This window comes from Sander vitreus, chromosome 4 (assembly GCF_031162955.1).
Source record: "Sander vitreus isolate 19-12246 chromosome 4, sanVit1, whole genome shotgun sequence".
Classification (NCBI taxonomy): Eukaryota; Metazoa; Chordata; class Actinopteri; order Perciformes; family Percidae; genus Sander; species Sander vitreus.
Genome location: NC_135858.1, coordinates 28,296,286 through 28,308,576, shown reverse-complemented (window position 1 = coordinate 28,308,576; position 12,291 = coordinate 28,296,286). Strand labels below are relative to the sequence as shown.

At 40.3% G+C, this 12,291-nt stretch overlaps 1 protein-coding gene across 1 annotated transcript in view; it reads left to right on the top strand.

Moving 5' to 3' along the window:
• The window catches only part of ptprt (protein tyrosine phosphatase receptor type T), a 438,297-nt gene that overhangs the window by 365,908 nt on the left and 60,098 nt on the right, over positions 1–12,291 (top strand). Inside the window, exon 24 of the mRNA XM_078247539.1 lies at positions 5,413–5,500. Within this exon, the coding sequence (XP_078103665.1) occupies positions 5,413–5,500 (88 nt within the window). The remainder of the gene's footprint in view (positions 1–5,412; positions 5,501–12,291) is intronic.

The following is a 12,291-nucleotide window of genomic DNA, read 5'->3' as shown; positions in this document are numbered from 1 at the left end:
GGCGCATGAATATGGAGCGTCTTCCCCAGTTCATGCGAATGCAAATGTAAAATTTCAAGCCAATAGGAATACTTGGAATTGATGGTGGTGGTAAATATTCATGAAAAAGGACAAGTTTGTGAACGGGCAACACAGATTTTCATAATGAACAACTTAACATGTTACACACTGGAGCTTTAAATCCTCCTTTTATTTTGATTATGTCGTTTTACTGCAAATGTGTTTCTTTCTCTCTGCTTGTTTCCCTGTTTCTTAATCTTCTGTTCATCCCATCCCACTATATCTGCGTTTCTCTGTCTTCCTTATTACATCTCTCACCCTCTGCTCTCGCATTGCTTTTTTCCTTTACTTTGTCTTCCCATCTCTGCCTGGGCTGGCTGTTTATTTTGAGCACAGATTATCATAAGCAGACATTATTATGATTATTCTTTGTCGTGGGCGCTCTACCATGGGATCATTTTCCTTCCGAATTCTCATTCCCTCGCTTTCATTTATTTATCCCCGTACCAAACCCTTCTTCCTTTCTGTCTTCACTTTATTCTTCCTTCTTTTGCTTTGTCTATGGCTATGTCTGCAAACATGAATGTTTGAAAAGACAAGAGTAAGAGTCCTTTTCCCTCCCACTCTCAAAAGAATGAATATTTTCTATTACCAACTGTGCTTGCGTGTTGAAAATGTTCCCTCCGTGATGCCGTACGTTATGTTTTCATTTGCTTCCTGTCATTTTGGTTTATACCCACTGATACGTTTCAGGGGAGAGCAAATGTGATTTTTTTTCTAGGGTGGGTGGGTGTGTGTGTGTGTGTGTGTGTGTGTGTGTGTGTGCCTGTGTGAGACAGAGAGAGAGACAGAGAAAGACACAGATAATGGAGCTTTTTAAGTAGTGCTGGTAGCATCCACCTGTCGCTAACAGCTAGTGGAGAGAAACTGGAAAGTATACATTAACACAATCACACATTATACAAACAATACATATATTCTCATGCTCTTTGTCTATTAAAAGTGTGTTTGTGTACATGTATGTGCTTGGATGCTTGTTTTTTTTTCAGTCAGGTTGGAATAAAATGCTTCTATGTTGATTTGTTTTTACAATTAGCTTCATAAGCATTTTGGATGTATGTATGTGTGTGTGTGTGTGTGTGTGTGTGTGTGTGTGTGTGTGTGTGTGCGTCTACCACCGCACTCCATATGGTGTCTTCTTGTCACCGTCTGCGTGTGATGTGACCTCCAGTGTTGAAACCCATTAATCCCACTAACAGCGACAGCAGCCACACTGTCAGCATGTCGCTCCCCACTGGGATTAAAATGAATATTCTGCATTGTCTGAAGACCAGCTAGTTGGTCAGGTTAACTACTGTGGCCACTATATCCTAACCTTTAATGTTATGTGGCCTACAATGTTGGTTGATTGAACTTAACATATAGCCTTTCATAATGATGAACCTTTAGAAAATGGCGCGTCCTTTGTTGGTTTTTTGTGTCAATGTCTCTTGATTCAAATTGTAGACTACGTACAATGGTAGCAAAATGATGTCATACCTAAATCACTGAAAAGGTTGTTTGTCTATGCATTAGATCATCCTATTCAAGCATTGTTTTTAATCACATGAGAGCTTAGGCAATTGCAACTATTCCATTTCTTGCTGTAGGTATAGTTGTTGTTAAGCACACTTAGGCTAGGCTAGTGGCCATAATGATTAATGGAAACCAATGTTGTCCAGTGTCTTGCTGGAAACACACCTTGGTTTTAGTAGTCCATTGTCATCCATTTCTTTACTTTTGTGGTACTTTAAGAACATCACACTACGTTTGCATTAGAGTTTAAAATATACAAAAAAACATTAAACAAATGACAAAAAAAATTCTGTTTTACTATCAGTACATATTCAAAAAGGTATATTGGTCAAGTTCATCTGATATTCTGTTAAAGCAACACTAGGTAACTTTTCCCGCTTCGCTACCCCCTACAGTTTGGAAGCAGAATTGTCCATTACATTACATTATGCAAGTTTGCCAGATCGGGTAGCGGATCTGTAGTCCGAATGAACTGGACCATGTAATGTAATGGACAATTCCGCTTCCAATCTGTAGGGGGACCGAAGCGGGAAAAGTTACCTAGTGTTGCTTTAAACTGGATATGTGGCGAACAAACATGCTGTAATTTCAACAAGTTTCATTCTGATTGTTGAGTTTTTAAATACAAGTATTTAAGTAATTGTAACCATGATTGCAGAAAGGAAAACTAAAGTAGCCACTCACTGGTAAAACAGCAACTGTGTGTGTGTGTGTGTGTGTGTGTGTGTGTGTGTGTGTGTGTGTGTGTGTGTGTGTGTGTGTGTGTCTGTGTTTCTTATCCTGTGTCCACCCACCCCATTCTGTGTTTTAATATAGAACTTTAATAATCCCCACAATGCAAGGGAATTTCTATGAGAGGAGTTTTATTTTGTTTTTGTTCTGGTTGAAAAAGGGCAGCCAACCAATGATGTATGCAAATGTGCACACACACACACACACACACACACACACAGACATGCACACCACTTGAAAACTCCCACCTTGAATGTCTTAAAAATGTTTTAGCCTCATTTTTGTAAATGAATGTATGCAACAGAGACAATTCACACATACAGTATATATGTACACACACACACACACACACTCACTCTCTGAGGCCCATATGCCACTTTAAAAGAATCAATTTTCTGCTTGATAGAGCAATAAGTTTATGTGTCTGTTTTTCTGTCACAGTCTCTGTGTGTGTGTGTGTGTGTGTGTGTGTGTGTGTGTGTGTGTGTGTGTGTGTGTGTGTGTGTGTGTGTGTGTGTGTGTGTATGTAGGTCATACCATTGTCTGACAGTTAAAGCTGTTGTCCGTTCTTAAGCCCTTAATGGACTGAAAAAGGATAGTTTACTTGTCCCTATAGGGAGAATGATTGTGTATGTGTGTGTGTGTGTGTGTGTGTTTGTGTTTGTGTGTTTGACCTCTTCCAGTGTCTTATAATGGTTGTTCTAAAATAGTCCAGTGTCCATATGGCGACCTTTGAGAGTTGGGGTTTGGTTGCTTAACAAGAGCTTGAAATGATCTTACACACCCACACACACACACACACACACACACACATACATATTTGTATCATGTACACATATGGGACATGCATGTAAAGTACATCATGCAACATTATAGTGCATTCTCACACACTTATGCACTTAAACACACTCACAATAACCTATGAATGTGTACAAATTCGTACACACACGCACATTTTGTCCTTGCTCTGTTTGCAAAGCACGTCACATGGGCCAGCATCACAGCAGGGAGAAAGGACAATCTGTCTTCTCTCTCCTCCAACAAAGGACTGACAGGATATTCTTTTTCAGACCAAACAAACAGAACAATGAACCCAAACTTTTATGTCTTTCCTCAGCTTGCGTGTAGTGTTTACCTGTACTTTTTCCCTTTCAGACCAGGAATAGATTAGGTTTCATCCACCGTCAGGTTTCTCCTCGCTGCTGGTTGCTTTCCAATTCAGTGTCGGCGCTCAAGCGCATTACCCTCTGCCAATAAAGTGGGAGTGGGTTGATGTTTTCACCCCAGCCTGTTGGTCGGTTGATTAGCAAAGTATCCCAGAGTTGGCCGAAATTTAGTGGACAGTCACCTGGTCAAAGGATAAACTGACCTGATTTGGATCGATCGATCTGGGATTTCTATCATTAGAACATTTCTTGCCATAACTTCTGTGCTGTGTTCACTTGCTGGCTGGAAGGTCTAACATTTTAGGCCTGAAGTTGGCTAATAAGAAGCTTTGAAGTACTCTTTAGAGAAAATTAAAACCAGGGAATCTAACAATAACTGAAGTAAGTGGAGAGTTCTTCTGTGTCTTAAGGTGCAGGGGCGATACCAGGATTTTCTAAGTGCGGTGGCACAGGAGGAACCAAATAATCAGTTGGGGGGAGGACATTTTTTATCAGAATACAGCATAGAAAATCTGCTTATAAATATAGGAAATATTGGATAGGATAGAACAACAGAATATAATTATGCCACATAAAACATCATATTCATAATTAGTTTCACTTGTTTTCATTTTCAACAAATTGTATAGCCGAATATAATACACATTTTCTATAGGCATAGTCTACCCTTTTTAAAAAAAAACCAAAAAAAACAATTCCAGTGCTGGTTCCATGGTATCAGAATTTTGGATAGTCATCATGGAAACATGAATTGGTCATGTGACAAGGGCTGGGAAGATTGGCAGAACAGGCAGCCAAGTGACATTACTCTGAGCTAATGGAAATCACAATTGTCAGATTGACAGCACTCTAGCCCAATGGATTGGGGGGGGGCGGTGCCACCCCATGCCCCCCTTCTAGCCCCGCCCCTAATTAGTGTGAAGTGGACCTCACACTAAAGTTCACACTACACGACTTGCTGTCTTGTAATCAGGAGTCTTGAAGCCGTTGTGGTTTTCACACTACATGGCTGACCGACTTCAGGGTGTTACACACTATAAGATCTTCCACCAGGAGGAATCCCAGATGAGTATGTGACATAGGAAATAATGTAGCGCAGAAATGGATGTCTGCCAGAAACAAGCGCTCCAAGTTGTTGGTGGCTGATTTGCAGTGATACAAAAAAAAAAGGGTTAGGGCTGTGGTTCCCAAACGTTTTCTGCAGGGCCTCCCTCCCTTTATATAGATACAAAACCAGGGCTTAGCTTGTGTAGTGTGAACTATGTATTAGCTAGGCAACTTCTAGATCCACTTTTTTTTTAACTGCTCTTGGTATTGTTTCACATAAACAGGCTAACATCACTGCCACTGTAACACAAATATATATTCTGCTTTAAAAAACATTCTAATCCTTTCTTAAATTGTGTTTCGACCACAACGTTATATTTAAAAGCCATCTCCCGACAGATCTGTCTCCGAACACTACTGAACACCGTCTCACTACCTCGACAGTGAGACCAATTCAATGCGAGCAATTGTTCACATAAAAGATACCACTTGTAGTACTGTACTGTAGAAGAAACCACTACATAATTAGAATGACAGTGTCAAGTTGTACAAACAAATAGTAAAAAAAAAATGTATACATGATATAAAAGCTAGATCTACATCTTAGGTTTTTATTTGGTAATGTTAGTTTTGAAAGTTGAATCAGATGTGGCCTGCCTGAAAGCTTTGCCATCTTCTGAAAACTCGACGAGTTCTGTTACGTTTCAGCCATAACACCCTCACTGCCTCAAGCGATAAAGAGTCAGTTGATTGTCTTTTCATTAATATTCATGTTACTATTTTAACTTCTGCCTGGGCATCAGGCCATATGCGCATGCATATTTCTGTCGTTCATACCTCGATATGAAACTGTTGTGTGTCTCTGTGTGCCCGTGTACATGTGTATGTTCAGGCCCTGGCAGAGGGACAGACGGCGCCCTGGGAAACGGCCAAAAAGGACGAGAACCGCAACAAGAATCGCTACGGCAACATCATCGCTTGTGAGTACCGCAATGACATAGATGGACTGCTAATGCAGTACTTTCTGCTGAGTGTGACTGTGGTATTGATTTCATTTAGCTCAGAACTTTGGTTGAGCCTAGTGAGGTTTGGCATGGTTTAGGTCAGTCTGGGTTGGTTTCCGTATGGTGTATTTCAAGTCACTTTGTTTAGTAAGTCTATGTCTGGTTTGGCTTGGCTTGATTCATTTGACTGAAGCTTGGATTGGTTTGGTGTGTTTCATTGTTCATGGTTGGTTTTCACTGCTTAGCCGTGTGGCAAAATAATATCATGATTTCAATATTATGAATACATCTTGACTACCCTCAATTCGGCTGTCGTGCATGTTAAACGACAGCAAGGAAGAGATAATATGGCTGGGTATGGAATACCAACACTTTTTTGATACTTCAAATAGGGCTATATAGGGCGATATGGAGAAAGTCAAATATCACGATATTTTTGACCAAATACGTCAATGACGATATTGCGGCGATATTGTAGGGTTGACTATTGGTGCCTTCACAAAATATTAACACAATGAGAGTTTTGATAAATAATCATCAATAATGTGGATACGATGACTGAGTGGGTAAAGGCAAATAGTAAAATAGTCTGGCAAGTTCAGAAAATGAAATCACATTACTGTAATGCAGCCTGTAAAACCAGGAAAACACAACACTTGTGTCATATCACGATATTAAGTTATCCAAAATATAAGACGATATCTAGCCTCATATATCGATGTCGATATAATATTGATATATTGCCCACCCCTACCTTCAAATAAATAATATAGGAGATTTTATAGGAACCAGTAGCAAAACATTTTAGCCCTGAGAGAGAGGTTTGTCTCTTTATTTTACTGATAACTGGACGACGTCCAAGCATTGGTTTAATAAAACATGCTGAGGTACCAGGTGCACTGGGTAAAGAGACTGTCCCTCAGCTGGAGGACACAGGTCCAAACCTCTGTGCCGGCGACCAGTGAAGTGTACTTCAATTTGTCACCGTCCTTACTCCCCCCTGTTCGTACTGTTAGATAGATAGATAGATAGATAGATAGATAGATAGATAGATAGATAGATAGATAGAAAGAAAGAAAGAAAGAAATGTTGTTGGGCGTATAACCGCCTGCTGAGAGCCATACGCCTGTAGAACAGGGATCTTCAACCAAGGACTTCTCAGCTGACAGAGCAGGGACCCCCTACTACTGTACATATATTGTATAAAAGCATTTGAATTATGATTTCATCTTTGTGGGGGGTCTCTTTAAAAAAAAACAACCTTTTTTTACCTTTTTCTGAATCAATGTATGCTTTAAATATCTTTATGTAAAGGGAAACATAGATTACAATCCAAATATAAAAACATAATGGACTATATTACAGTAAGGCTCTCAGGCATTCTGTGTTGCTATTTATTCTCCTGTGGATCGACCTTTCTAATGATATCTGAGTCAGCACACATGTAGCCTATAATTTACTCCTCCCTCCTCTTTTGCGTCTTTTGTTGAGGAAGTAACCTCCTTAAATGTGCATATGACAATTATTCACCTCAATGATACATGAATTCATTTTAATTTATTAATAAACCCCTGGACTGTAATATTTCAGATGTGTTTGAGCAAGATTTCTGCTCATGTTCAAAACTTTGTGCACATTCAACATGTATCCCATCTGTGCTCTCTGTGATTTGGAGGAGTCGTGATATTTTGAGAAAAATAAAGTGATAATAGGCTATTACAAGAATAACGTCACTGTATTTCAGAAAATAATCCACCTGCACCACAGTCTGCTGTGCGTTACGTGTTTGCTCTGCTGAGACGGTAGATCTCAGACCAGAGTAGGCATCTTTTCTGATAATATGTTGGATTCATGTTAATGTTTATTTTCAGACAAAAAATCCTTCAAAACAAACGTCAAACAATAATTCGGTGGCCGCCCTGCAGTAACTCTAAAGACCTCTGCTGTAGTTGTAACTTTTTTATTTTTTTAATATAAGAATCAGTCATGACCAATGCACTGGACGCTTGTAAGGGATGGTAGCATTTTACTGAAACAGTTGGCATTAGCACGTCCTTTCCTCTGACAGTGAGACCTATTAAATCAAGCAAAACAACATCTTTCATAGAAAATAAAATAAGAATATGCACATTTAATAAGATCCATCTTTTTTCCCAAATGTAATATCAAAGCCTATTCAGACTCATTTCCTAACTTCTGTAAGACTAATACAGGAAACTACTGTGGCAAAAAACATAACTCTCAGTTTGCAGAGGGATTTTATTTCAATCGTGCCCAATGATTAAAGCCTGCAGCCTCTGTTTTATTCAGAGAGACATTTTGTTAAAATGAAGCTTCATTTTGGAGAAGAAAAAAAAAAAAAGACAGGCTGCTGTAATGATGTGCACGGTGAGGCGCATACTGCACGGAGAGTTAGTGTGTGAGTGTGTGTGTGTGTGTTGTGGCTTCAGGTTCATTCTATGAAAGCAAAACTTGCTCTAATGATGTGTGTGTACCGTTTGGCCTTCAGAGGGTGAATTAGCATGTGAATACGACGCCGTGTAAAATGTCAAGTGTTTGCAATGATTTTGTGTGCACTAATAATGTGTGTGCGTGCTTGTTATCTTGTACTAGGCGACCTCCGGCCTCTATTAGGATGGAACAATAGAAGCGGATTGGTTGGTTGAAGTTTTATTGAATGAGTGTGCAGGCATATTTGCATATGTCTATACAATTAGACCTGCATGCATGACCAGTATAATCCAGAAGATTGCACTTCTGTCCTTACATTTTACAATTCAAGTGTGTGTGTGTGTGTGCGTGTGTGCGTGTGTGTGCGTGCGTGCGTGCGTGCCTGCGTGCCTGTGTGCCTGTGTGTGTGTGTGTGTGTGTGTGTGTGTGTGTGTGTGTGTGTGTGTGTGTGTGTGTGTGTGTGTACACATCTCATTACGAGGGTTTAGATGTCAAGGCAAAGACACTGCACTAACCTGAAGGTTTTAAAATGAAACATTGTGCTGAAATGAAATAGCCTGTCAAGGACGTGATAGCCAACAGGAATTATGATAAATTTGCTATTAGTACAAATCCTTTAATTACAAGGTCCTGGTAATGGAAACTGTCCATCTTGCTTGCTGTGATTGCACAAAGGCTCATTTTCTTTGGGAAAATGTTTTAAAAGGTCCCCGGGGGGGAATCGACTTTGTGCGCTTTCTTCATTAGAACAAGGAAATTGTGAGACAGGCCGACCGAGTGGCTGCATGCTGAAACTTTAAATATATGGGTAACAGGGTCTTCTGTCTCTTTTTCTTCAGTCAGTTTGAACTTCCATTCCCCTTTTTAAACCGTGGTTTGCCTCGCAGCACTCTCAGAACATACAGCACCGCCTCACAACAGGAATTGTCTGTTACACACACTGGCCCAATCCAAAAGTGAGCCCTGAGGACTAAGCACTAAAGACTCACAGATTTAATTGATCTCAGGTGCTAAGTGAGTGAGTGTGTGAGGCCACATGGGCTCAGATAGGTATAAATGGGAATGGGACAGCACTTCACGAGATCACGTTACCTTGGCGACGTTTAATAACAAAGATGTTTCTGACACTTGCCGGTTTGGGAATTTTCATTTTAACTTTGTTGCTTTCCACACGGCCAAGGCACAGGAGACGGCTGCCTGATTCCACATTTTTTCAAACTCTTGTTTTACAAGCTGGACAACAGGTTGGTCTGTGCTCCGTGGCCGTGTGTCGTGCTGTTGTTTACCTTTGTAATTTCCAGATTTCCCTGTGGTCTCCGCGGTAAATGTCACAACGCTTTGAACTCCCTTTGGTGAAGTCTGCATCTATGCAGACTCACAGAAAGGGCTCGGTAAGTGTGTACTCAAACCCTCACGCCCTTAGAAATTTCGACATTGGGACAACCCTAAGCCCTTACAAATTTCGCGAGAATGCGCACCAAAGTCCGTGAGTCTGTGAGTCCGGACTTTGGGATTGGGCCACTGTATAGTTCTGTAGGCTATATGGGACTACGTTCCCTTATCACCAACCCCTAATCTCCCCTCTCCCTGTCTCGTTATCAATGATCATTCAAACTAGGGCTGCACAATCTGTCGTTTTTTTATCATCATCGCGATATCAACTGGCGCAATAAACGCGAAAGGCTGCGACATATCGCGATCGACGCTCAGAGATCGTGTTGGTCGAAAGAAAATATCAGCAGAGAACTGCACTTTAAAATGTAACTGTCATTTTTTTTATTTTTTTTTTTTAGTGTTGCCTTTCATATTCAATCCAATGTTCAATTTGTTGAACTATAGAATACCGAACTCTACACCTAAAATGGTGCATGATTGTGCACCGCAAACTGACTCAGTGAACAGTGAAAAAAAGAACAATTTCAATGATGAGCTAGGGAGCAATCTGATGTTTTCTGAACACCCAACACAGTTTTAAAGTTTGAATATTGGTAGAGATAAAAAAATAGAAAGAAAAGAAAGAGATGGCAACACTATACTCGGCAGGAAGGGCTCAAGTTTAAATGTAACAGAAGAAGAGGCACAAATGACTAGGGCGGGGTATCGTTCCAATACCGTGACTTTGATACCGGTGCCTTAACCTTATAAAAAAAGGTTACATTACACATTATGGCACAAATCGTTTTATTTATTTTTCAGCTCCTATTACATGAGCCTGTCTCTGTGTAACATAGAGATTTTTTCTGCGTGTCTCTACGACATGTAGCGTTAGACAGCCAATCACAGACATTATTAGATCTTGGTAGAAGCATGCTGCGTGCTGATTGGCTCACTGACGCTGATGAGATTTACTCCTTAGCTATTTAAATTGGGTATTGAATGACGAGGCATTTTGCGACACTCGATACTTTAGAGGCAAATCTGTCGGTGCCTAAAAAGTATCTCATTTGGTACCCAGCCCTACACGTGACATTAAAGGTGCCCTGCCCCACACGTATTTCATTACTTTGTGGTAATGTCTGAAGTTCTACCATGGACACTGTAACATTTTTTGTGGAAAAAATGCCATGGTTACCTTGTTTCAAGCCATTCTAGCGTGGTATAGAAAGTCTGCAGGAAGACTCGGCTCGATTTGTGCCAGTTCTCATTAATATTCAACGAGCTAAGCTGCTTGACTCTGATTGGCTAACAGCTAGCCAATGAGAGCCTGGCTATCAGCATCCTTTACCCAGCGCAACTGGGCGAGCTCATGAATAGTAATGAGCTCAGGCAACACCACGTCAGACTGACCAGCTTTTATAATTGGCCTGATTTCTCTGCTTATTTCTTTTCAACGGCTAGAGCTGACAGAGGAGGTAGCACTTCATTTTCACATTCACGACATAACACAAACACGTATGGACCTAACATATTTAAAAAAAATGCAAGTAAAAACGGTTTTGTGTGGCAGGGCACCGTTAAAGTCTGATTAAGTCGCCGCCTGGGAAGTCATTTTGGTCTCCATGCAGTGACAACACCTCTAACCCGAGCAAATTCTCACTGAGCCTCTGCAGATCATGGCGAGGGGTGCTGAATTTGTGGCCTGGCTTTGTGAGAATTAAACCAACACCCGAGATCTGACCCTAAAAATCCCCTCAGAGGCAGCTGCGATAATCTCTACATCCTTGTGAGGACATCTGACTTTCTTTGACTTCTGTGTCACACTCATCTTTTCATCTTTTGTTCTCCTCTTTCTCCCTTCTGCACACACATCAACACATATTTTTCACTACCTCTCTCTCTCCCTCTCTCTCTCTCTCTCTCTCTCTCTCTCTCTCTCTCTCTCTCTCTCTCTCGCTCTCTCGCTCTCTCGCTCTCCAACATAACTCAAAGGGACTTTATTGGCATTAAAAGTTTCAATAACAGTGTTGCCTCAGCATCAACATACAATTTGTACCAAATTTTCAGACAGAACACAATAAACAGTTATATGAACATTAGCACAATTATTAGGATGCATTTATATTAATTAGGCTATATAAATCAATTTGCATAGCAAATATAAAAATGAAAGTAACTAAGCAATATGAAACAAAAACAAACAAATGATATCCAAAAATGTAAAGACTGAATGTTATATTAGATAAACATATGTACAGATATTTAAAGCGCTATAACAAACGTAGAACTTAACAAACACACCAACTCAATATCTCTCTCTCTCTCTCTCTCTCTCTCTCTCTCTCTCTCTCTCTCTCCCTCTCTCTCTCTCATTTGGAAAGGGCTGATTTGAGTTGAAGTGAAGCCAGAGTCTGGGTTGATTTTAGGTTTTATAAAGAAATTAATAACATTGATGAGTTTCTGAAACAGTGGTGCTATAAAGATGCATTATGTTCTGTAGTAGGAGATGATTTCATATTTGACGGAGTATTTAGGTAGGCATGTGATTGTCGTGTAAATTACCTGTTTGGTTATGTGCAATATTTTCTGGGACAGTATTTATTGTGAAAATATATGTTTTTTTTAAATAAAGGTTTTATAAAAATCTAATCTCTCTCTCTCTCGTTTGGAAAGGGCTGATTTGAGTTGAAGTGTTAACACGCTCTTCCTCCGGCCATCTGCCAAACACAAACAGTTGCTGCCATGTTGGAAATCCCTTCAGCACACTGAATAAATGTTAATCTACCGGCCTCCTGTCTCTTCCTCTCCTCCTCCTCCCGTCTCCCCACTTCCACTCCCAACTTTCTTTCCTCCCCCTCATCTTGCTTGCTTCCCTTTGTCCCATTTGTATATTTCTTCCCTTCTTTTTTGTCTCTTTCCAAACCCCCTTTCTTTGTATC